Below are 25,952 nucleotides of genomic sequence, written 5' to 3' on the forward strand. Positions count from 1 at the left end.
AATCCCATTTTTACCTGGATATTCCCAATCCCATTTTTTGTATATTCCCAAATCCTATTTTTACATGACTATTCCCAATCCCATTTTTACCTGGTTATTTCCAATCTTGTTTTTACCTGGATATTCTCATTCCCTTTTTTGTTTGGATATTCCCAATCCTCTTTGTAAATGGATATTTTCAATCCCATTTTCATTTGGATATTCCCAATCCCATTTTTGTTTGGATATTCCCAATCCCATTTTTTGTTTGGATATTCCCAATCCCATTTTTGTTTGGATATTTTCAATCCCATTTTTTTGTTTGGATATTCCCAATCCTCTTTGTAAATGGATATTCCCAATCCCATTTTTGTTTGGATATTCCCAATCCCATTTTTGTTTGGATATTCCCAATCCCATTTTGTTTGGATATTCCCAATCCCATTTTTACCTGGATATTCCCAATCCCATTTTTTTTGTTTGGATATTCCCAATCCCATTTTTACATGAATATTCCCAATCCCATTTTTGTTTGGATATTTTCAATCCCCCCCCTTTTTTTTTTGGATATTCCCAATCCCATTTTTTTCTTTGGATATTCCCAATCCCATCTTTTTTTGGATATTCCCAATCCCATTTTTTGTCTCACTCTGTCCATACAAAGCAGATAAAAACTCCTTAGGGAATCCAAATCCATTTTCCTCCAGATTGTTCAAAAAGGAACATTTTCCCTAAAGCATTTCCCTCGTTAATTATCAATTAAAGGGAGGGGAGTAGAAATGAGGAATGAATCAAAATAAATCAAAATAAATCAAAATAAATTCTCCTTGCTGCTACAGCTGGTGCCCATTTTTATTCATTTATTGGGGAGAAATAAATCAATAAAATTTAAAAACATTTCTTTTTTTTTTTTTGGCAGGACGATAAAGAGCATCAAAAGTCCAGCTGATGCTTTGTTTTAAAATATATTTTAATTAATTAATAATTACGATTAAATCAAGGATATTAATTTTTTTGTGGCAAGGTTAATTTGTTTTGTTGTGGGGGTGCAACCACATTACTCCACTGCTGGATGGGTTTGCAGATGAAGGAAAATGGGCAGAAATCAGGGAAAAAAATCGGCAAAAGTTGGGGAAAAATCAGCACAAAAATCAGTAAAAAATTAGCAAAAGTCAGCAAAATATTGGCAAAAAATCAGCAAAAAATCAGCAAAAATATTGGCAAAATATCAGCAAGAAAACAGTAAAAAATCAGCAAAAAGTCAGCAAAAATATTGGGAAAAAATCAGCAAAAATATTGACAAAATAGCAGCAAAAAATCAGCAAAGATCAACAAAATATCAGCAAAATATTGGGAAAAATCAGCAAAAAAATCAGCAAAAATATTGGCAAAATATCAGCAAGAAAACAGTAAAAAATCAGCAAAAAGTCAGCAAAAATATTGGGAAAAAATCAGCAAAAAATCAGCAAAAATATTGGCAAAATATCAGCAAGAAAATAGTAAAAAAATCAGCAAAATATTGGCAAAATATTGGGAAAAAATCAGCAAAATATTGGCTGAATATCAGCAAAAAAATCAGCAAAGATCAACAAAATATCAGCAAAAATCAGGCAAAAAATCAGCCAAAAAATCAGCAAAACCCAGCAAAATAGAAGAAAAAAATCAGTCCAAAAATCAGCAAAAACTAGCAAAATATCAGAAAAAAACCAGCCAAGTATCAGCAAAAATTTGGCAGAAAATCAGCAAAAGTTCAGCAGAAAATCTGCAAAATATCAGAAAAAAATCAGAAAAAAAAACCATCAAAGATCGTCAAAATAGCTGCAAAAATCAGGCAAAAAATCAGAAAAAATCAGAAAAAAATTTTAAAAAATCAGAAAAAATTTAGCAAAACCTGCCAAAATATTAGCAAAAAATCAGAAAAAAAAAAGACAAAAAATCAGGGAAAAAATCCTACAAACTAAGTGGATTGGTTGGATCAAGAGGTGGATTTCCCTTGGGAAGTGGAGATGGAAAAATAGGACCAGATTTAAGCAGGTGAACAATTAAATCTGGGAAGAAATGACTGCAATTGCAGAGTTTGGAAGTGCCTGAATCCCAATTTTTTTCAGCTCAGCCAACCGGGCCAACACAGGGAAAAATCCCTGAAGCAAAAGGATTTTTTCCCTACCAAAAAAACCCCAAAAAAACCCAAAAAATGAACTTGAAATGAAATATTTTCTCTTCCCAAGGGCGGAAATCTTTGGATTTTGGAGCAAATTGAAGTGTCCGAGCAGCACCTTCTGGTGAGCGCTGGCCAAAACTCACCTCCGGAATATTTCTGGGAGATCCTGTGGGGTCAGGATTTCCCCCAGGGAACAAAAAGCAGCGGGAGAGCCGGGAGGGATTTGGGATATTTGGGATGTGGGAAGGAGGCAGCAGCTGTGAGCTCTGCTATAAAAAGTCCTCTGGGGGGGTGGGCTCTGATGATTCCCTTCTAAATCCGGCCTGCAGCTGAAATCCCAAAAGTTTTCTCTCTGCCACCACCAGCTCCAGAAATTCCCTCATTTATCTCCCAAAAAACCCTAAAATTTTGGGGTTGGGGTTGCCCAAAAAAGCATAATTTAGTGAAGAAACCACTGAAATTTCGCTTTTTTTTCTTCAAAAATCCTGAAATCCCCGGTGGGTTCTCTCTGTCACCGCCAGCTCCAGAAATTCCTTCATTTCCCCCCCAAAAAAACCCCAAATTTTGGGCTTGGGGTTGCCCAAGAAACCCATAATTTAGTGAAGAAACCACTGAAATTCCTCATTTTTCTCCAGAAAAGCTGAAATCCCAGGTGGGTTCTCTCTTCACCACCAGCTCCAGAAATTCCCTCTTTTCATTCACATTTTTCCCCCAAAAAAAACCCCAAATTTTGGGCTTGGGGTTGCCCAAAAAGACAAAATTTAGTGAGGAAACCATTGAAATTCCTCACTTTTATGCAGAAAAGCTGAAATCCCAGGTGGGCTCTCTCTGCCACCACCAGCTCCAGAAATTCCCTATTTTCCTTCACATTTTTCCCCCAAAAAACCCAAAATGCTGGGCTTGGGGTTGCCAAAAAACCCCCATAATTTAATGAAGAAATCATTGAAATGTCTCTTTTTTTTCCCAGAAAAGCTGAAATCCCAGGTGGATTCTCTCTGCCACCACCAGCTCCAGAAATTCCATATTTTCCTTCCTATTTTTCCCAAAAAAACCCCCAAATTTTGGTCTTGGGGTTCCCAAAAAGACAAAATTTAGTGAAGAAACCCCTGAAATTCCTCATTTTTTCTCCAGAAAAGCTGAAAGCCCTGGTGGGTTCTCTCTGCCACCGCCAGCTCCAGAAATTCCTTCATTTCCACCCCAAAAAAAACCCCAAATTTTGGGCTTGGGGTTGCCCAAAAAGACAAAATTTAGTGAGGAAACCATTGAAATTCCTCATTTTTTCTCCAGAAAAGCTGAAATCCCAGGTGGATTCTCTCTGCCACCACCAGCTCCAGAAATTCCCTCTTGTCCTTCACATTTTTCCCCCCAAAAAAACCCCAAATTTTGGTCTTGGGGTTCCCAAAAAGACAAAATTTAGTGAAGAAACCCCTGAAATTCCTCATTTTTGGTCTTTTTTTTTTTTCCAAAAACTTGAAATCCCTGGCAGGTTCTCTCTGCCACCACCAACTCCAAAAATTCCCTTTTTCCTTCACAATCCCCCCCAAAAAAACCCCGAAATTTTGGATTTGGCATTTCCCATCAAGGTGATTTAGTGCTTAAACCCCTAAAATCAGATTTGGGATGCATCCAAGGTTAAAAATTCCCCAAATCTTCACGGTCCTGCTCCAAACTCTCTCCCAATTCCTGGGGGGTTGAAAACTCTTCCTCTTCTCAGGGCTCAAATCCCATTCCCTGCTCCAAACCCCCCCAATCCATGGGTTGTGCCTCAGTTTACCACTTTGGGTTTTATGCTGGGAATCCCAAACTGGAGTCAGCAAGAGAAGAAAATCCCAAAAATGCCACACAAAGGGAAAAATTCCTGCTCCCATTTGGGATATTCGTGTCTCCTCCAGTGCAGAGCTGCTGGGATTTGGGATGGATCAAAGGAAATTTGGGAATTTTTAATGGGACATGAGGGGAATTAGGGAAAAAGTCACCAGAACCACACAGGGATGGGGCCAAAAGTGATTCCCAATCCTTGGCAGGAGGGAAAAATGAATCCTTAAGGGATCCAGAGGGGCTGAGCCTCCACCTGAGCATCCCAGAGGTGCAAATCCCAGCAGATTCCCATGAAATCATGGATGATGTGGGGGAAAAACACCCCAAAAATGGCAGGATTTTGTCAAAAAATTGAGAAAATTGAGAATATCACTGGCAGTGCTGTGAATAATGATAAAGGGAGATTGTTCCTGCTGGAGAAAGTGAATTATGTGGGAACACACAAAACTTTTCCTTCTTTTATTTAACCAACCCCAGGCTTAAAAATCAACTTTTATTGCCCTTCAAATAAAACTCTTTAAAAAAAAAAGCAAAAAACTGCCATGACACTGCCTTAAAAACTGCAAAATTAAGAATATCACTGGCAGTGCTGTGAATAATGATAAAGGGAGATGTTCCTGCTGGATAAAGTGAATTATGTGGGAACACACAAAACCTTTCTTGCCTTTTTTTAACCAACCCCAGACTTAAAAATCAACTTTTATTCCCCTCAAAGAAAACCCCCAAACCAAAAAACCTGCCATGACACTGCCTTAAAAACTGCAAAATTGAGAATGTGATTATAATTATCCACAGCACTGACAAACTAGATTCTTCCTGCTGGATAAAGTGAATTATGTGGGAACACACAAAACTTTTCCTTCTTTTTTAACCAACCCCAGGCTTAAAAATCAACTTTTATTCCCCTAAAAAAAAAAAAAAAAGGCAAAAAAAAAATTAAGAATATCACTGGCAGTGTTGTGAATAATGATAAAGGGAGATGTTCCTGCTGGATAAAGTGAATTATGTGGGAACACACAAAACTTTTCCTTCTTTTTTAACCAACCCCAGGCTTAAAAATCAACTTTTATTGCCCTTAAAAAAAAAAAAAAGGCAAAAAGCTGCCATGATACTGCCTTTAATCAGAGAAATCCTGCGAGCTAGGCAGGATTTGATCCCTAATTTTTTTTTTTTTTTTTTGGGATGGAAGGAAAAGGAGCTCTGCTCCTTTAAGCTTGGAGAAACTTCTTTAAATTCAGGTGGAGTCAGGATTTCCTGGGCTATAAAGTTGCAGGGAGAGGCAGAGGCAGCAGCTGCTTTGCTCAGATCTCACCCAGCCTCACCATGGTAAGAGCAATTCAATTTCCAATTTTCCCCCCACTTTTCCCCAAGGGTTCTGAGCTCGACATTCCCTCTTTTCCTCCTGGTTTCTCCCGGGGGTTTTCATTTCCAGCAGCTTTGCTGGAGTTGCTCGTTACCTTCTGGGTTCATTGATTCGGGGTTTGCTCCTTATAAGGCAAAAATGAGGGATGTGCTTGGAGTTGTTGGAGTGGCCTCTTGCTGCTTTTCCCTGCTGAGTTTGCAGCTCCTGAGCTGGGGGCTGGAGACTTGGAAAGTTTTTAAAAAGTTGGGATTTTAAATTTTTTTTAAATTTTTTTTTTGGGGCATGTATGTGTAGGAGCAGCATATTTTTCCTCAGTTAAATTATGGATTCAAATGGAAATTTTTCATCCTGCTGCCCCTTTTCCCCAAAATTTTAACGCTCCCAATGTGCTGCAGCAAGTACAACCTTTAGGGTTTTTTTTTTTTTTCCCCTTTAGGAATGAGCTGCCATGTTGCCTTTGTCTGCTCCAAACCCTTGGGATTATATTAAATGGATAAAAAAATCCCCCTTTTCCATCTTGTTTTTTCATGGAATCCCTGCTCCAAAACGTTTGCAGCTGGGAAACCGAAGTGGATTGAGCTGTGGACTAAAAAAAAAATAAATAAAAATCTACAATCCTGATTATTTCTGCCTGCTCCAGCTGAAACTTTTTGGGAAAGAGGATCCCAACTGGCCCTTTTTTTTTTTTTTTTTGTGGATGCAAAGGAGCAGCTTGTTGGAAAAATCTGGTTGCAAATGGGAGAAAACTTCAAAGTGGCTCCCAGGGATTTGGCTTTGAACTTTTCCTTTAGTCTCTGGATTTCTGGTCTGGCCTGGCTAGAAAAGTGTTAAATATTTACATGGTGTTCCCAATGGGAAAATCAGCTGGACAACAATAGGCTGCCCATGGCCAGGGTCTGTGAAAGGCACTTCAGCTGGATGCAAATGTTGGGAAGATCCCAAAAAAAACCCCTCTGGAATATTTAAGAGGAGGGGAAAGCCTCCAATAAACCGCTGCACTTTTTTCCTTCAGCAGCTCCCACTTTTTGTGTTTCCTTTTTATTTTCCTTTGTTCTCGTTCCCTGAGCTCTGGCTGCAAATTCCAGTGCTCCCAGTGCAGCAGGTGCTGGGAACGGGGATTGGGGAGCGCAGCAGCTGTCCCAGGGAAGTGCTGGGAAGCTGAGCACGGAGAGCTGGGATGGGGAACTATCCCAACCACGCTGCCGGGAGGGCTGGGCCGGGCAGCCAGCATTGCCCACATAGTGCAGATGGCAGCTGGGACGGCGGGGCTGGGATCGCCCTGATCCCTGATCCCGGCGGGGCTGGGATCGCCCTGATCCCTGATCCCGGCAGGGATGGGATCACCACAATCCTGGCAGAGATGGGATCACCCTGGTCCCTGATCCCGGCGGGGATGGGATCACCATAATCCCGGCAGGGATGGCATCACCACAATCTGTGATCCCATCTGGAATGGGATCACCCTGGTCCCTGATCCCAGCAGGAATGGGATCCCCATAATCCTGGCAGAGATGGGATCACCCCGGTCCCTGATCCTGGCAGGAATGGGATCCCCACAATCCCTGATCCCAGTGAGAATGGGATCACCCTGATCCTGGCAGGAATGGAATTGCCCCAATTCTTGATTCCTCGCAGGAATGGGATCAACCCTGATCCCAGCATGAAAGGGATCCCAGTAGCTCCTGATCCCGGCAGGAATGGGATCACCCCGGTCCCTGATCCCGGCAGGAATGGGATCACCCTGGTCCCTGATCCCGGCAGGGATGGCATCACCACAATCCCTGATCCCATCTGGAAGGGGATCACCCTGGTCCCTGATCCCATCTGGAAGGGGATCACCATAATCCTGTCAGGAATGGGATCCCCACAGTCCCTGATCCCAGCCAGAATGGATTCACCCTGATCCTGGAGGAATGGGATCACCCCAATCCCTGATCCCAGCAGCTCCTTTTCCCAACAATCCTGGATGCCAGCAGGAATGGGATCACCACAGTCCCTGATCCTGGCAGCTCCTTATCCTGGCAATCCCTGATCCCAACAATCCTGGATCCCAGCAGTTCCATTTCCCAACAATCCTGGATCCCAGCAGCCTCTGATGCCACCAATCCTGGCAGCTCCTGATCCCAGGGGGGCTGATCCCACACTGGGGTTTGGGGGTGTTTGGGCAGCTCTGGGTCGGTGTTCCCGTGTCCCAGGAATGATCCAGTCCTGCCTTGGCCGATCCTGGCTCTGGTGGCCTCTGGAGTTCCTTGAGGAACGAGAAGATCTTGCCACATCCATGCTTGGGGAACGAGATGGAAAAGTTCCATTGGATCATCTCCCTGCCACAAGGCGTTGGTGCCTGGGGATGTCCAGCTGGAATCTTCTGGAGACTCCTGGGCACTTCGGGTGGTTGTGCCCAGGAGATTTGGGATCCGCTGTTCCCACCACTCCTCTCTAGGCCGGGCTTACCTGTGGAGACCCCAGCTTGGTGCGATGAGGTGAGACCTGAGCCAAGCTGCCCACGGATGATGCCACCGTGATGGGATCAGCTGCCCTGCCTGTCCTTCCCAGGTGGGATCAGCTCCCTTTCCCAGTGATCCCTTGGGAAGCAGCACTGCCCTGTGCCAGGCACGGCAATAATTGGGAATCTCGGCTCGGGATCTGGGACAGGAGGCTGCGCCACGGCTTTGATCTTGGCGTGGTGGCAGCAGCAGGTGCCAATTACCCAGGGAAGTGCCCAGGGAGCCTCCAGGAGACGCCGCTCCCCGCGGAGCTTCCCTGGAGTCACGGGATAACCTGGATAAATCCGGACTCGCAGCCGCTCCCGGGAGCCAGCCCGGCCTTGCTCTGCCCCGGGGCAATCCCTGTTTTCTCCAGCCTCTGTGACTCCAGCTTGGCTCAGGTTTTCCAAGCTTGGCTTCTCCCTGAGCTCTTTTTTCCGGGGTCAAGGGCCTGGAGCTGCTGTTGTTGATGTCCCATCAGGATGTGAGGGATCGGCAGCGCCTCCGAGGAGCTGGTGCTGCTCAGCTGCTTCCTGCCCCAGCGTGGAGCCAGCAGCTCCTTCCTTCCTCCTTCCCTGGCCTGGGAGAGCCTTTCCCAGGAATGCTGTGTCCAGCAGATCCCGGTTAGATCCCGGTTTGACCCCAGCTCCTGCCGTGGGTGGACGCCACCTGGTTCCCTCATCATCCCCAGCATGGCTCCGAGGGGAGCTGGAGCTCCCACTTCCCATCCACAGGCTGTGTGCAATTCCCTGTTTCCCTTTTCCAGAGGGATGCGTTTCCATCCACATGTGTGCAATTCCATGTTTCCCTTTTCCAGAGGGATGCATTTCCATCCACAGGCTGTGTGCAATTCCCCTTTCCCTTTTCCAGAGGGATGCATTTCCATCCACAGGCTGTGTGCAATTCCGCTTTCCCTTTTCCAGAGGGAGTGCATTTCCATCCACATCGGGCAGGCCGGAGTGCAGATGGGCAATGCCTGCTGGGAGCTCTACTGCCTGGAGCACGGCATCCAGGCCGACGGGACCATTCCCAGCTCCAAGCAGGTGAAATCCATGGATCCCAACTCCGAGCAAGTGGATTCCTCCTTCGAGACCTTCTTCTGTGAGACGGCGTCTGGCAAGCACGTGCCCCGGGCGGTGTTCATAGACCTGGAGCCCACTGTCATTGGTAACACCGGGATTTTTGCCCCAGTCCATCTTCATCCGTAATTCCCAACCCTTTTTCCGTGGCGTCCTGATGTTCCCGCTCCTCTGCTCTGGTTAAATGTCCCCAGCCGTTGGAAGCAGACAGAATTTACACTTCCAAAGGGACCAGGAGGGACAAACCCATGGTTGTCCCTGAGTTGTCTTTGTTCCCTCCTTTTCAGGGCCTTCAGCAGGTGGAAAGTGACCTGGATTTGCCAGCCTTGGTGGTCCTGGCTGGAATTCCACCATCCCAGGGCCAGATGTGGCACATCTGGTTCTGATGGCACCCACAAAGTGGGGTGCCTCACATGCCACGGGTCTGTGGGACCTGGCTGTCCCGTTTGGAGATCTTTTCCAACCTGATGGCTTCCAAAAGATTCCCACTTCCCCTTCCAGCTCCCTCGGGGATCTCTGGGTGTTTGTTTGTGTGGCACCTCGATTTGAGGTGTCTTCCTAGAGAATAATAATTATTTATTTAGGAAATGACTCCAAATCCAACCACCTGCTCCTGCCTTCCAGGCTTCTCCTCCTGGCTTTCCATCTGGGATGTGACTCATTAGTCCTAATTAAAGGATTGCAGACTTTTGTTTGGGTTCTGCCTAATTTATAGACACCTCATTAAGGTATCAAGTGAAGAACTTAATGAGTGAGCCAGGAGATTATGGAATGTGTCCGGTGTTGGGATGGGGTGGATTTTAAAACCCTCTGGAGCTGGATCAGGTGGAAATGTCAACACTGGAGGGGCTTTGTCTGTGCTGTGCTGGAGAACAGAGGATGGAGTTGGAGCTTCCAGACTTCTCCAAGCTGCCTGTGGTAACTGATCCCACAAAAACTCTGGAATTGTGGTGCTCATTAAACCAGGTTAATTTAGGATTTCAGGCTAGGTGTAGGGTGAAGATGCACTTTTGGTAGGACCTTACCCGTGTGAGTTTATTCCTCCCCATTCCATTATTCCCACAACCCTTCCCTAACCATGCCGTGACCTCCTGCTGGACATTCCACGGATTTTGCTCCGTCAGCTTCACCCAAAACCTTTCCTTGTGCTCTGCTCTCCCTGATTTCTCCTCCCGGTGCAGATGAGATCAGGACCGGGACCTACCACGGGCTCTTCCACCCGGAGCAGCTCATCAGTGGCAAGGAGGATGCTGCCAACAACTACGCCCGCGGCCACTACACCATCGGCAAGGAGATCATCGACACCGTGCTCAGCAGGATCCGCAAAATGGTGAGGGGGAAACGCCACCTTCTGGGTTAAAATAACACCCTTCTGGACAACCTTTGGAGTTTGGGTAGAAGTCTGGAAATGAAAGAGTCTTAAATTAACAAAATACCTTTAGGTGAGGTCCAAAGTCTTAAATTAAAAAATAACTTTAGGTGAGTTTGGGTAGAAGTCTCGAAATGAAAAAGTCTTAAATTAAAAAATACCTTTAGGTGAGGTCCAAGGGTTGTTGCTGCTGTTGGGATTTGGTTTGGGGCTCGGAAAAGCCCCCCAGATTTGTGTGTTTGTCGTAAAAGCAGAGAATTGTCGCGTTAAAACTGGGCTTAAGATGCTCGGTGAGTGCTCTAAGCAGAATTTTGTGCTGCGTTACTTGGGATAGTTATCCCAGTCCTTAAATGGATAAATATCCATTTCTTTTGGGATAGTTATCCCAGTCCTTAAATGGATATCCAATATTCTTGGGATAGCTTTCTAATCCTTGGGATACAAATCCAGTATTCCTGGGATAGTTACTCCTTAAAGGAGTAACTGTCCTTAAAGGGATAAATATCCATTTTCTTGGGATAGTTATCCCAGTCCTTACAGGGATAAATATCCGGTATTCTTGTGATTGTTACTCCCGTCCTGAAAGGGATAAATCTCCATTTTCTTGGGATAAGTATCCCGGTCCTCACAGGGATAAAGATCCCAGTATTCTTGGGATAGTTATCCCAGTCCTGAAAGGGATAAATATCTGATATTCTCGGGATAGTTTTCAGGTCCTTGGGATAAATATCCAATGTTCTGCTGCAGGCTGACCAGTGCAGCGGACTCCAAGGCTTCCTGGTCTTCCACAGCTTCGGAGGAGGCACCGGCTCCGGCTTCACCTCGCTCCTCATGGAGCGCCTCTCCGTGGAGTACAGCAAGAAATCCAAGCTGGAATTCTCGGTGTACCCGGCCCCGCAGGTGTCCACGGCCGTGGTGGAGCCCTACAACTCCATCCTGACCACCCACACCACGCTGGAGCACTCGGACTGCTCCTTCATGGTGGACAACGAGGCCATCTACGACATCTGCCACCGCAACCTGGACATCGAGCGCCCCACCTACACCAACCTCAACAGGCTGATCGGCCAGATCGTGTCCTCCGTCACGGCCTCGCTGCGCTTCAACGGCGCCCTCAACGTGGACCTCATCGAGTTCCAGACCAACCTGGTGCCCTACCCGCGCATCCACTTCCCGCTCACCACCTACGCGCCCATCGTCTCGGCGGAGAAGGCCTACCACGAGCAGCTCTCCGTGCCGGAGATCACCAACGCCTGCTTCGAGTTCTCCAACCAGATGGTCAAGTGCGACCCTCGCCGCGGCAAGTACATGGCCTGCTGCCTGCTCTACCGCGGCGACGTCGTCCCCAAGGACGTCAACGCCGCCATCGCCGCCATCAAGACGCGCCGCTCCATCCAGTTCGTGGACTGGTGCCCCACCGGGTTCAAGGTGGGCATCAACTACCAGCCGCCCACGGTGGTGCCCGGCGGGGACCTGGCCAAGGTGCAGAGGGCTGTGTGCATGCTGAGCAACACCACGGCCATCGCCGAGGCCTGGGCCCGCCTGGACCACAAGTTTGACCTGATGTACGCCAAGAGGGCCTTCGTGCACTGGTACGTGGGGGAGGGCATGGAGGAGGGCGAGTTCTCCGAGGCCAGGGAGGACCTGGCGGCCCTGGAGAAGGATTATGAGGAGGTTGGAAGGGACTCGGCGGACGGGGAGGAGGATGAGGGTGACGAGGATGAGTATTGACAGACTGCGGCCTGGTCTTGAGCTCAGCTGGAATCCAGACTCGTGTCCCCGGTTCCTGAGGGCCCGGAGGTGCCGAAGGACCGGCCGCGTTTGATGTATTAAACCTCCCCTGCTTGCATAGTTTGGGCTTGCAGAGCTCCTCTCTAGCCTGGGTGTCTTGAGCTTTCTCCCACTGCTGTTTATTGATGAGTGACGCTGAGTCGGGCCTAACTTAGGCCTGACATCCCGCCTGGCCAGGTGATCCCGGTTCCTAATCCGGGGAATGTTGCAAGCTGCCTGCTTTGGCTGGAATGGCAAACTCTTGCTCTGGCTTTTTCTTGTAAAAGCACTTTGGAATTAGAAATGCACCTGTACACTTCTATGCAAATGGCTTTTTGTATGTGAATAAAGAGGGGTTTTTTTGGCTCGGAATTCCTTGGATTCCCCCAGGGGCGTTTTGTGGGGAGGCTCCTGCTCACACATGTCCTGAGGAGAAGAGCAGATGCTGATCAGGGTGTGCTGTGAGAGTCATCATCCCTAATTAGAGCTGTGGGGGAAGTGTCCTATATCCTGTGGGGATTTCTGTCTGGAGCTGGCTGCTGCTCAGGGAATTCCATGTCTGGGATCAGGGGATCACTTCTGAGTAGTAGGGAGCACTCTTTGGCCTCTTCGGTGAAGCTCAGGTGTTGCCTGAGCAAATCCTGGTGGTTTGGGGGAGTGCTGAGGATTTGGGGAATATTCCCAAACCAGGAATGGGGAGAGGAGAGGGGAGCTGTGTCTGATATTTGGGAGAGGGAGGTGGAAGGATCCCAAAAACTCTTTGGTGGCCCTAAAAGGCCAGGGGTGGTGACAGCAGGACCAGGTTGGAGGTAGCTCCTGGGAAGGTCCAGGTCCCTTGAGCCACCCCAAAGGTTGTCACCCCAAAGCCCCCATCCCAGATTGGCACCTGAGAAGATTCCAGGTCCAGCCAGGAATGGGGATGGGGAAAGGGAGGGGAGCTGTGTCTGATGTTTGGGACAGGAGGTGGAAGGACCCCAAAACTCTTCGGTGGCCCTAAAAGGACCCGGTTGGAGGTGGCCCTGGGGAAGGTTCCAGGTCCCTTGAGCCACCCTGAAGGTTGTTACCCCAAAGCCCCCATCCCAGGTTGTCCCCAAGGAGATTCCAGGTCCTGCCAGGAATGGGGACAGGGAAAGGGAGGGGAGCTGTGTCCTGTGGATGGAGTCACTGTGGAGAGGAGAGGGATTTTGGGGAAAATCCCAGAGTTTTTGTGCAGCTGGAACCTCCAATTCCTTCCTTGAGAGGTGAATCCTTGTAGAGTGACTTCAGCTTTATTTTCTCTTCTGGGAATAGCAAAGCTGCTCCTACAAAATTCCAGCCTGTGGGAATGTTCCCGTCCCTGTTCCAGCCCACCCACCCTTCTAAACTCTGTTTTATTCGTCATTTATCCATTGAGTGAATTACTTTGTGCTGACAGCAAATTCTACAGAACCTTTTGTTAAATTGTTTTAGTTAGGCCATTAATTAAGTGCTTTAATTGGAATTTCATTTTGTAATTTAAAGGTTACATTAATTGTTTATTGCCCCTTTTAATTGTTGGCGGAGGGGCTCACTTTGATTAAGGGACCTCAGGATTCCATGGGGAGATCTCCCTTACTCCTTCATCCTTTCCCATTCCCAGCCTCCACACAGCTCATTTTTGTTGGTTTTTTTTTTTTTACTCTCAGATTTCTCAAATTTAGGTTTGATTTTGCTTTTTCCCTGAGCTTTACCCATCCCGTAAAAGCTGCGGGATGAGCTTTGCCAAGGAGCTTTGTCACGCTTTCGCTTTTAGATGAAATCCACTTTTTTTCCCCATACTTCTGCCAGTGATTCCCTAAGGAATCCTTAAACCTCTCATTCCTGCTAAAGCAATCCCCGTCCTGCTGCCAGGGCTGGAAATTTAATTGGAATTGGGGTGGGAATTCCAGCACTTTTGGCTCTGTCAGCCTCCTATAAAACCGTGTCCAAGCTCCCTGTCTCCCTGGAAAAATTCCTTCCCTCTCCTGGCTGCTCCCAGACGTGATGTAAGAATCCCTGGAAGCTGCAAACGAGCTGGAAAAGGGGATTGAGCCTGACCTCTGCCTCTCCCTGGATTGCAGCAGGGTTATTCCTGCTCCTCTGGGGGCTCCCCGTGCTGTGAGGGATCCAAGAAAAGCAGCTTGGGCAGGAAAAAAAAGGAAAGGAAAAAAAGGAATCCAAGGGAAATTAAAAAAAAAGGAAAATCTAAGGGGAAAAAAAAGAAGCTAGAATTGAAGGGCTGGCTTGGGAATGTTGAACTGACCTGGGGGAAGGGAGCTGGATTTAAATCCCAATTTCTCCTCAGCAGAGCTCCTGGGGCTGGGAGGTCAGCGAGGTGGGGACTGCCAGGAGCTGCCTGGCCTCTGGCTGCCCTTTTCCTTGGAGCATTCCCAGGAGAGGGAATGAGCTTTTTCCATGCCTCCTTCCAGCCTCCCGGCCCCAGCAGGTTTAGGAGCTGGGAAAAGCTCTTTAATTAATTAAAAGTAATGAATTTTCAGCAGAGAAGAGCACAGAGAGAGCTCCAGGAGCTTTGGGACGGGACAATTCCAGCTCTGCCTGCCTCCCCTGGGAGCTGTGGATATCATGGATGGAGGATCCAGCCAGGATCGTGGCACTGATGGGATATTCTTGGCATTCCTCCACATCTGCCCTTGTCCTGTGTGGAATTCACCTGGCTGAAGGTGGGAACACCCCACCTGAAGAGGTCCAGAAGATCCCCAAACCCCTGGATCGTGCGGGAACGGCGCGCTCCTGGAATTGTTGGGGGGTGGCCGAGAGGGTCTCGTGGGTGAGGTGGAGATGGGGGACACGAGGACACAAAAACGTGTTCCCTCCTGCTGGGAAAGGCTCTGGGAGTTCTGGGAATGCCAAGGTGGGAAGTGAAGGTGCTTTGAAGGATTTGCACCTGCAAATCCATGGAATTTGGAGTTTTCTTGGCTTTTAAATCCTCCCTCAGTGCTGGTTTCCCTATAACGTCCATCAGCACTTCCAGGGAATTCAGGAAAATTATTTTCATTATTTTTTGGGGGGAAATAAATTCCTTAAGTTAATTTATTTAAAGGATTAAGCTCATTTTCCAAATTTCCCTTGCAACCTTCAGGGCTGGGAATGGGGTTTCTGCTTTCTGCCCTTGTTTTCCAAACGCTGGGATTCCTGGGGATGGGATTCCTGGGGATGGGATGGTTCTTCCAGCATTGGATCTGTGAAAATTTGGAGTGTCCCAGCTCCAGAGCAGCTCCTTGACCCCGAATAATCCTGAATTTTGACTCCTCTTCCTCCCTGAGCCCAAACCATGGACAGTGAAAGCCAAAGCCTTCCCCACGGAGCTGGATCCCACTTCCAGGGGGAATGAGGGGCCTGGCACACCGGTGGGGAGGGGACTTCTCCACCCCTGTGTCCCTTCCCTGAAACAGGGATAAAAATTCCACTGGAAATGGGGAATTAGGGATGGCCTGGAAAAGCTGGAAAAGCTGTGGGAGAGGGGACAAAGCCAGGACTGAAGTCACCAGGGAGACCAATCCCACTGCAGGTGGACAATGGTTTTATTTTCCGTGCAAAACAGAGAAAATCAAGGAATTCATGGACACGAGGTGTCCCAGAGGCCAGAAAAAGGAATTTCAAAACTTCATCCAGATTTAGGATGTGGGAACAGCTCCATGGGAATCATGGCTTGGTCCCTTTGGACATTCTTGGTCTGTCCCAAACCTTGCTTGGGTTCAGTGGAGGGTTGGGATCATCTGAGGAAAGCAGGAAATGAGGCTGTTCCTGGGAAAAATCCCTAAAAACTGGTCAGGAAGGGAATGGCTGAAGAATCAAAAGAAAAGCACATGGGAATGGCAGGGAGCGGATCCCAGCCAGCAGCCAGTGGAGTTGGGATCTGGGGAAGGGCAGGGAGCGGATCCCAGCCAGCAGCCAGTGGAGCTGGGATGTGGGGAAGGGCAGGGAGCAGATCCCAGCCAGCAGCCAGTGGAGCTGGGATGTGGGGAAGGGCAGGGAGCGGATCCCAGCCAGCAGCCAGTGGAGCTGGGATCTGGGGAATGGCAGGGAGCGGATCCCAGCCAGCAGCCAGTGGAGCTGGGATGTGGGGAATGGCAGGGAGCGGATCCCAGCCAGCAGCCACTGGAGCTGGGATGTGGGGAATGGCAGGGAGCGGATCCCAGCCAGTGGAGCTGGGATGTGGGGAAGGGCAGGGAGTGGATCCCAGCCAGCAGCCAGTGGAGCTGGGATCTGGGGAAGGGCCTCGCCCTGCTCTGGATTTTCCATCTCCTGTCCATGTGCTGGGGAGGATCCATGAGGAGCTCCTGGCTGGTGGGAGTGCCCCAAATTCTGGGATAAGTGGTGCCAGCCCCAGCTGGGCCAGCCTGGAGCAGGCAGGAATCCCAGGAAGGGGATTTGTTCCACCAGGGATGGCTCCAGGTGGGCCTGCAGTCCCTGCTCCAGAGCTCCTGACAGAATTCCCTACAAATCCATCCCATTCCTTGTCCTGGTTGCTGCTGGGAATTGCTTTGGGTTTCCTATTCAAAACCCCACGGATTTGAATGTGGGGCATTCCCTAAACACTGGGAATGTAATTTTGGAATCTCTCCCTCAGCAGGCGGGGCTGGATCCTCCTCGATCCCAGGATGGAATTCAGGATCCTGCTGTCCTCGGGAACGTTGGAACTCTTGCAGCGCCTCTGGTTTGCTCTTCCATTTGGGAAAGATCCATTTGGGAAGGGTCAATTTGGGAAGGGTCCATTTGGAAAGGTTAATTTGGGAAGGATCCATTTGGGAGGGGTTTATTTGGGAAGGGTCCATTAGAAAAGGTCAGTTTGGGAAGGATCCATTTGGGAGAGGTTAATTTGGGAAGGGTCAATTTGGGAAGGATCCATTTGGGAAGGGTTCATTTGGGAAGGATCCATTTGGGAAGGGTCAATTTGGGAGGGGTCCATTTGGGAAAGGTTAATTTGGGAAGGATCCGTTTGGGAAGGGTTTATCCAGGTGCCAGGTGTGAGCGGGACTGTCCCTGGGATGCAGCTGGGAAGGGAGGATCCCTGCCTTCCCCACCGCTCCTTATCAGCTGATAAGAGCTGTCCCTGCCTCAGCTCCCCCTGGAACCAACAGATCCCTCAGCTCATCCCTTCCCACTTCCCTGGGAATTTCCTTCCCTGAAGGGAGAAGATCCCGTGGGAGCTCCAGGCAGGCGATGTTTGGAATTCCAGTCTCTCCCACAGGGCTGGGAAAGGATCCCACACAGGGCTGGTGGGGGGAAATCTGTTCCCTGGAGCAGGACTTTCCTGGGAATGCCAGTGGGAAAATCTCTCCCGACTTTCTGCTCAAAGCGGGGATTTCTCCCTGGGCTCCGAGCAAATCCCTCCTTCCAAGGATCCTCGGAGTGTCCCGATGGCTGAGCCTGGAACACCCGGGGACACCTGGACAGCCCACAAGGGGAGGAGTGCCCAACTGGACACGGAGCAGGTGTGACCTTGTTCTCCCCGTGCCTCAGTTTCCCTGCATGGAAAATGGGGACAATGCCCGTGTCCTGCTGGGTGAGAACACCAGGAATTTGATAAAAATCCATATAATCCAAGACTCCAGCGGATTGCAATGGGAAAAGACCCCCCACCGTGCACTCCTGGAGCTGAGGCAGGATGTCATTGTCCCTCTGATGGCTCTTCAGGACATTTCCCACCCACCAGGACATCTCCAACCCTCTGGCTGTGCCGTGGTGTCCCACCTGGAATGTCCCCGTGGCCATGCCCTGGGTGGGGCTGGTGGGGTCTCATTTCCTCCTCTTGCTGGGCACCTCCTGGGGAAGAAGGGCCAAATTTATCTCCCAAATTTCTCTCCACCTCCCAAACCTGCTGCGTGCAGGGATGAGGGAAGAGGTGGAGTTTCAGCAGGGCTGGGAGATGGAGAGGAAGGTTTAGAGGAAGGGATGAATATTCCAAGGGGAGGGGTGGGAGTGTGGGGGGCCGGGAAGGAGTGGGGTGAGCAGGGATGGTCTGTGCATGGAGAGCTGAACCTGGACAGCCGGAAAACCGAGCTGTGGGGAAGTGGGAAGGGACAGGTGGGAATTTGGGGTGCATTTGGGGCAGCCACAGAGCCACCTGCGGCTCCTGGGGTCCCAACCCACCTGAGGCTGTGGGTGACAATGGCTGGGACCTATCTGGGGACATTAGGGCCATGTGGGTGACAATGGCTGGGACCCATCTGGGGACACTGGGGCTGTGTGCGTGACAGTGGCCAGGACCATTCTGGGGACACCGGGGCTGTGTGGGTGACAATGGCCTAGGGCCCATCTGGGGACACCGGGGCTGTGTGGGTGACAATGGCTGGGACCCATCTGGGGACACTGGGGCTGTGTGGGTGACAATGGCCGGGACCCATCTGGGGACATTAGGGCCATGTGGGTGGCAATGGGACCCATCTGGGGACACCAGGGCTGTGTCAGTGGCCAGGACCTATCTGGGGACACTGGGCTGTGTGGGTGGCCCTGGCCAGACCCATCAGGGGACACCGGGGCCATGTGGGTGACAATGGCCAGGGCCCATCTGGGGACACCAGGGCTGTGTGGGTGACAATGGCCAGGGCCCATCTGGGGACATTAGGGCCATGTGGGTGACAATGGCCGGGACCATCTGGGGACACCGGGGCTGTGTGGGTGACAATGGCCAAGGCCCATCTGGGGACACCAGGGCTGTGTGGGTGACAATGGCCAAGGCCCATCTGGGGACACCAGGGCTGTGTGGGTGACAATGGCCAGGGCCCATCTGGGGACACCAGGGCTGTGTGGGTGACAATGGCCGGGACCATCTGGGGACACCGGGGCTGTGTGGGTGACAATGGCCGGGACCCATCTGGGGACACCAGGGCTGTGTGGGTGACAATGGCCGGGACCATCTGGGGACACCGGGGCTGTGTGGGTGACAATGGCCGGGACCCATCTGGGGACACCAGGGCCGTGTGGGTGGGGAGGTTGGTGCTGAATTTGCTGGTGACAAACTCAGGGATGACCCAGGAGAAGGAGCTGGGAAATCCCTCCTAAGGTTGTCCCCGTATTTCTCCCTTCCTGGTGGATTGGCAGGAACAGCTCGTGGCGGGATTTGGGAGGGCCGTGGTGGGGACAGGGTCACGAGGCCGAGCTGGGGGAGGTTTCAGAATCCCTATGGACCCAACGGAGCAGCCGGGGCAGGAGATGGGACAACAAAGCATTGGAAACTCCAGAGATCGCAGCTTTAATGAGGAACCTTCCCGCGTGACGCGTCCCCTGCGCCCTGCTGGGGACAGGAACCTCTTCCCTGCGCGTGGAAATGTCCGGAAGGAACGACGGAGGAGAGCGGGGAGGGGAGGAGGAGGAGGAACACGGATGTGAGGTGGCTCGATGGGTCACAACCAGACAACGCTGATGCCACACCCGGCCATCAGTCCCGTCCGGTGGTGGCCCGGTCACTTCCTCCGCCCGATCTGGGCCATGAGGTGGGCGTTGGCCGCCGCCTTGGCCCGCAAGTTCTTGGCCTTGGCGATGTTGAAGAGGATGTTCATGATGTTGGTGGGGACGTCGAGGGACAGCGTCACCTTGGTGCGCCGGTCGCTCTTGGCCCGGTTCTGGGAGGCCTTGCCCTTCCCCTGCGCCTGGGACACGGGTTTGAGGTGGCCGTCCCCCGGGAATGTCCTTTTCCCCAGCTCCTCCTCCTCCTCCTCCCCGTCCTCCTCGGACGCCTCCTCCAGGGACGGCGACTGGGAGCCGCGCTTCTCCAGGACGGCGTTCTCCTCGGGAAGGATCTTCCGCGCCTCCGACAGGGCGGCGTTGAGGCAGCTGAAGATGGAGGCGGCGTTGGAGAGGCTCAGGGCCCGGCCGGTGCCGGCAGCTCCGAGCAGGATGAGGAGCAGCAGCAGCCTGGCGTGGGACATGGCGCTGGCCTGGCCGTGGAGACACCCGGGGGAGGGCAGAGAGGGATGTGAGCTTCCCGAGGGGCCTGGGGAGATCCAGATCTCCTCACCCCTTCCCGATCCCTAAACTCCCCTTCCTGTGCTCTTGGAGTCACCTCCCAGGTCCCATCCCAAAGTTGGGACAGGTGGGAAGGAGCTTCCTTGGGATGCAAGCCCCAGCCCTTGGTTTTGGGGTGCTGGTGGGAGGTGGGACGTCCAAGGAGCTTCGCTTCCTTGGAGCTTCCCTGGAGTTTCCATGGAGGTGAGGGTTTGGTCTTTGCTTCCATGGAGACTCCATGGAGAGGAGGACTTGGCCATTCCTTCATGGAACTTCCAGGGAGATTCCACGGAGAGGAGGATTTGGCCTGAGCTTCCACGGAGCTTCCACGGAGGGGAGGATTTGACCTTTCATGGAATTTCCATGGAGAGGAGGACTCAGCCTTTCCTTCGTGGAGTTTCCACGGAGCTTCCATAGATGAGAGGACTCGACCTTCCCTTCATGGAATTGCCATGGAACTTCCATGGAGAGGAGGATTTGGCCTGAACTTCCACGGAGCTTCCACGGAGGGGAGGATTTGACCTTTCTTTCATGGAACTTCCATGGAGAGGAGGACTTAGCCTTTCCTTCATGGAGTTTCCATGGAGCATCCCCAGAGCTTCCATGGAGGTGAGGATTTGGCCTTTCCTTCATGGAGCTTCCATGGAGAGGAGGATTTGGTCTTTCCTTCATGGAACTTCCATGGATCTTCCATGGAATTTCCATGGAGAGGAGGATTTGGCCTTTCCTTCATGGAGCTTCCATGGAGTGGAGGATTTGGTCTTTCCTTCATGGAACTTCCATGGAACTTCCATGGATCTTCCATGGAGAGGAGGATTTGGCCTTTCCTTCATGGAACTTCCATGGATCTTCCATGGAATTTCCATGGAGGGGAGGATTTGGCCTTTCCTTCATGGAACTTCCAAGGAGCTTCCATGGATGAGAGGATTTTGCTTTTCCTTCATGCAGCTTCCATGGCTCTTCCATGGATCTCCCGCAGAAGCCACGTGGCTGCTGCAGGCCCTGCTTGGACCGCAGGAATCCCATGGATCCCTCTCCGGCTCCTCGGAGTGTCCCTGGGTGCCACCAGCTGCCGCAAAGGCGGCGTTCCCTGTCCGCTGCTCACCCTGGAGTCTCCGGAGATGTTCCTCAAGCCCATCCCACCTCCCTCAGTCCCAAAGGGACGTGGGAATGACGATCCCGTGTGATGGCCCCGTGTCCCCTCTCCAGCCCTCGCCTCGGCTGCTCCGGGGTCGCTCCATCCCCAGGAGCCTCCTCCTTGAACTGTGGTCATTTTTTTTGGGTGGTTTTGGGTCTTTTTGGGGACTGTAAATCCCTGGGCAGCTCTCCTGCTCCACAAATCCTCCCCATCTCCCTTTATCCCCACCTGACCTCTCGAAAAGCCACCAAGGATCTCCCGTGGGGCCTTTTGCCCATTCCCGGGATGGAAAAATGTCCCCAGCCAGCCCCGAGGCCACGCGGGCTCTGCGAGGGCCTGGAATCCTGCTGGCGTTCCCAAAACCTGGAATCCTGCTGGCATTCCCAAAACCTGGAATCCGGCATCCCCAAACCCCTGGAATTCTGCTGGCATTCCCAAAACCCTGGAATCCTGCTGGCATTCCCAAAACCCTGGAATCCTGCTGGCATCCCCAGAAACCTGAAATCCTGCTGGCATTCCCAAAACTCCAGAATCCTGCTGACATCCCCAAACCCTGGAATCCTGCTGGCATTCCCAAAACCCTGAAATCCTTCTGGCATTCCCAAACCTTGGACTTCTGCTGGCATTCCCAAAACCTGGAATCCTTCTGGCATCCCCAAAACTCTGGAATCCTTCTGGCATCCCCAAAACCCTGGAATCCTTCTGGCATTCCCAAAACCTGAAATCCTGCTGGCATTCCCCAAACCTGGAATCCTTCTGGCATTCCCAAAACCCAGTAATCCTGCTGGCATTCCCAAAACCCTGGAATCCTTCTGGCATTCCCAAACCTGGAATCCTTCTGGCATTCCCAAACCCTGAAATCCTGCTGGCATTCCCCAAACCTGGAATCCTGCTGGCATTTCCCAAACCCTGGAATCCTGCTGGCATTCCCAAACCCTGGAATCCTGCTGGCATTCCCAATCTTCTGGCCCCATCTCGTGGCCAGCGGCTCGCACGGCAATTCCTGGCCGGGGACAGTTCCCGGGGACGGCAGGAACCTCAGCTGGGGCTGGAATTCATCCCTGATTTTGGGGCTGGGAGCTGCTGATTTCATCCCACGGAGCAGCAGGAGGTCCTGGGAATACCCCTGGGAATGGGGGATCCATCCAGACTCAATCCAAGGTCTGAGATCTCTCACCTGCTGAGCCACGGTCCCTGAAATTGCCCTTCCCTGTCCTGGAGGTGGAATTTTGGGAAGTTTTATCCCCTAAATTCTGCCCTTTGCTAGTCCTTGGAGAGGGAATTTTGGAAAGTTTTATCCCCTTAAGTCCACCCTTTCCCATCCTTTGGAGAGGAAATTTTAGGAAGTTCTTTCCCCTCAAATTTGCCCTTTGCTGTTCCTCAGAGTGGGAATTTTGGCCAGGTTTATTCCCTTAATTCTGCTCTTCCCTGTCTGTGGAGAGGGAGATTTGCAAAGATTCATCCCCTAAATTCTGCCTTCTGCCATTCCTTGGAGAGGGAATTTTGGGCAGGTTTATTCCCTTTAGGTCTGCCCTTAGGTCTGTCCTTGGAGAGGGAATTTTGAGAAGTTTTATCCTCTAAATTCTTCCATTTGCCATCCCTTGAAGAGGGAATTTTGGGAAGTTCTTTCTCCTTAAATTCGCCCTTTGCTGCTCCTCAGAGTGGGAATTTTGGGCTGATTGATTCCCTTAAATTCTGCCCTTTAGCTTCTCTTGGAGAGGGAATTTTGGGCAGGTGTATTCCCTTTAGGTCTGCCCTTTGCTAGTCCTTGGAGAGGGAATTTTGGGAAGTTTTATCCTCTAAATTCTGCCTTCTGCCATTCCTTGGAGTGGGAATTTTGGGCAGGGTTATTCCCTTTAGGTCTGTCCTTGGAGAGGGAATTTTGGGAAGTTTTATCCCCTAAATTCTGCCTTCTGCCATTCCTTGGAGTGGGAATTTTGGGCAGGGTTATTCCCTTTAGGTCTGTCCTTGGAGAGGGAATTTTGGGCAGGTTTATCCCCTAAATTCTGTCCTTTATTGCCTGTGGAGGAGAAGCTTTGGGAATTTTTTATCCCCTAAATTCTGCCCCTTGCCATCCCATGGAGTGGGAATTTTGGGCAGGCTTATTCCCATGAACTCTGCCCTTTATTGTCCGTAGAGGGAGAGATTTGGGAAGTTTCATCCCCTAAATTCTGCCTTTTGCCATTCCGTGGAGGGAGAATTTTGGGAATGTTTATCCCTTTAATTCCTCCCCTTGCCATCCCTTGTGGGGGGAATTTTGGGGTGTTCTTTTCCCTTAAATTTGCCCTTTGCAGTTCCTCAGAGTGGGAATTTTGGGCAGGTTTATCCCTTTAACTCTTTGCTCTCCCTGGAATAAGAGAGAGATTTGGGAGGTTCATTCCCTAAAATCTTCCCTTTCCCACCTTCCCAGGGGGGAGATTTGGCCGTGCCGATCCTCCCTCCGGATTTCAGGGATTTTAGTGCTTCATTTCCACTTCTTTGCCTCCCATTTCACCCCTTCCCAAAACCCCAAATCCATCCCCTCCACCTTTCCCTGGATGGGAGAGGAAGAGGAGCAGCCCTGGAATGATCCGGGGAAAGCTTTTCCTGCAGGATCAAGGGGGGAAAACCCTTCCCAGGCATTCCACCCCCACGTGGGATCCTTGAGGACCCCAAACTCTCCTTTCCTCCAGCCCCAATCCCACATTTGACCGTTTAAACATATCCCAGGATTTAATTTTTCTTGCAAAAGGAGATTTGGGAACGGGGATTTTTCCATGCGATCCCAAAGGACTCGGGATGGAGATTCCTCCCACCCCAAAATTCCCTTTTTTTTTTTTTCCCCCCCAGCTGAGTTTCACCTCCCTCCACCCTTCAGCACCTGGAGCTCCTGCAGGATGGGATGCTCGGGGTGGGAATTCAGGGATTGGGGATTTTCTCACCCCGAATCCTGGATGGGGAACGGGAATTTCACCCAAAGCCCTTCCAGAGCTGCCGAAGCTCCTGGGAGAGCCCCGGGATGTTCCTGCCCCGCCTGGAATCTCGGAGCATCACGGACCGAATCCAGCGCCCTTTCCTGGGATTTTTCCAGCTTTTCCCTCTCAACAAAACTCCGGGAATGTCAGCTGAGCCAAGGGAAAGGCGGAACGAGGGGAAACGCGGCTGAAGCCATCCACACCTATCCCTGCTCCTCGCCGGGATGGATATCCTGGCAAAAGGAGCAGGAATCAAGGAAAAAAAAACCAAGGAAAAGCTGATTTTTTGGGATTGGGTTTATTTTTGCCGGGGGTGGGGAGGGGTTGTGCCCCACCGCTCCGGGAAGTTTTTATGGAGCAGGAAAAAAAGCTGGAATTGGGGGTTTCTCCTCGCTAAACAAAAAAAAAAAAAAAAAGGCAGGAAAAGGAGGAAAAGCCCCCGCGGTGGATCTGAGGAATGGAATGGAATGGAATGAAACCCGCGCTGCCGGAGCCGCTCCTCCCGCCGGGAATTGCTGGGATAGCCGCGAGCGTTTCCCAGAATTTGATCGGGATGCTGCCCACCCTGGAAATGTCCCGCAGCCCGGCTGGGAAGGAGAGGATGGGCTTCCCAAAGGGGAGCGGGGCTCCTGCGGCTCGGGACCGGCACGGAGCGCGATTCTCCCGAGTAAGTCTGGGATAAAGCTGGGAATGGCACTCCCGAGAGTCTGTCTGGTGCTGCCCCCGCTTCCCCGGTGCTTTTCCCGGGGCTGATTCCCAAAATCCAGGCGGGCTCGGTGGGGGGGGGGTGGCTGTGCCTTGCTCTCCTCCCCATCCCTGCAGTGGCAGCAGGGATTTATCTCCCTCGTTTTCCTTTTCCCAAGATTTCCCAATCCTTCCCCTGCTTCCTATTCCCGTCTGCCTCCCAAAATTGCTGGAATTATAAAAAAAAAATATTTTTCCTAGGAGAGAGGGCGAGGGGAATTGCAAATCCCTTGATATTAAAATATCTTGGATTGCTATTCCCTACCTTACCTATTATTTTCCCCCTTAAAAAAACCAAAAAGAAAAAACCCTGGAAAATTCCATGTCTGGAGTGTGGATTTGCCTCCTCCAAGAACCTTTCCCCTTCCCAACAAAGATTTTGTGGAAAAATTATTTTTTGGAGGGGAATAAAACTCAGGAAAACAGCCCAGGATGGGATCTAGAGCCGGAAAAGTCTCTCAGTCCCTAAATCCCCCCCCCCGGAATGTGATTTCCCAAGGAAAACACTGAAATATTTGAAGTTTCTGGAAATGGGGGAATAATCGAAATCCAGGCACTCACCTGCTTCTCCTGGATGCTTGGGATGGGAAGGATTTGCTGTGGAATCACTCCCGGGAAAGAGGCATCAGGAGCCTTTCCCAAACTTCTCCTCCCGGATGGCTTTTCCCAGGGACTGGGATATTTTCCCCCCTCTCTCTGGAAACCTTTTCCCCCTCCCTGGTGTATTTATAAAAATCCCAGGGATCACGGGGTTGGAGTCGTGATTCCAGACGTGGAGCCTTGCCTTGGGAATGATTTCATTAAAATGAGATCAGAGCGAGCCGGCGACGTCACGGAGCCTCTCCCCATCCGCAGGGAAAAACCGGGAATTGAGGGGGGGAGGAAAAGACGTCGGATCCCAAAACCTGGGAAGAGTCACCCCAAAGCGGGGCTGGCGTCAGTGCCGGGATTTGTGGGATCACTCATGGCTTTGTCCCCGGGGTCTTGGGGGCAGGGATGTGCTCGTTCCAAAGGTTTTTCCAGATGCCGTGGGTTGAGGTTATCCCAAAGAACGTGGTTTTATTCCCAGAGTGGGGATTTGGAAGGGTTTTCCCTGTTTTTCCCATTTCCAGGGAATTTTCTCTTCCCA

The 25,952-nt window shown here is 50.9% G+C and overlaps 2 protein-coding genes across 2 annotated transcripts; one reads left to right on the plus strand and one right to left on the minus strand.

Annotated features, from left to right (window-relative positions):
* The first annotated feature begins 5,246 nt into the window (after positions 1–5,246).
* Positions 5,247–11,998, plus strand: LOC119708112 (tubulin alpha-3 chain). Its single transcript, XM_038154078.1, has 4 exons — positions 5,247–5,284; positions 8,728–8,971; positions 10,065–10,213; positions 11,000–11,998. The coding sequence occupies exons 1-4, from the start codon at positions 5,282–5,284 to the stop codon at positions 11,981–11,983; spliced, it is 1,380 nt and encodes a 459-aa protein (XP_038010006.1). The 5' UTR covers positions 5,247–5,281; the 3' UTR covers positions 11,984–11,998.
* Positions 11,999–19,237: 7,239 nt separating this feature from the next.
* Positions 19,238–25,575, minus strand: UCN3 (urocortin 3). Its single transcript, XM_038154825.1, has 2 exons — positions 25,385–25,575; positions 19,238–19,920 (listed from the first exon to the last, which is right to left on the minus strand). Exon 2 carries the CDS (start codon positions 19,909–19,911, stop codon positions 19,447–19,449), a length of 465 nt encoding a protein of 154 aa, XP_038010753.1. The 5' UTR covers positions 19,912–19,920; positions 25,385–25,575; the 3' UTR covers positions 19,238–19,446.
* Between the last annotated feature and the right edge of the window lie 377 nt (positions 25,576–25,952).

Source organism: Motacilla alba, chromosome 1A (genome assembly GCF_015832195.1).
Source record: "Motacilla alba alba isolate MOTALB_02 chromosome 1A, Motacilla_alba_V1.0_pri, whole genome shotgun sequence".
NCBI classification, from domain to species: Eukaryota; Metazoa; Chordata; class Aves; order Passeriformes; family Motacillidae; genus Motacilla; species Motacilla alba.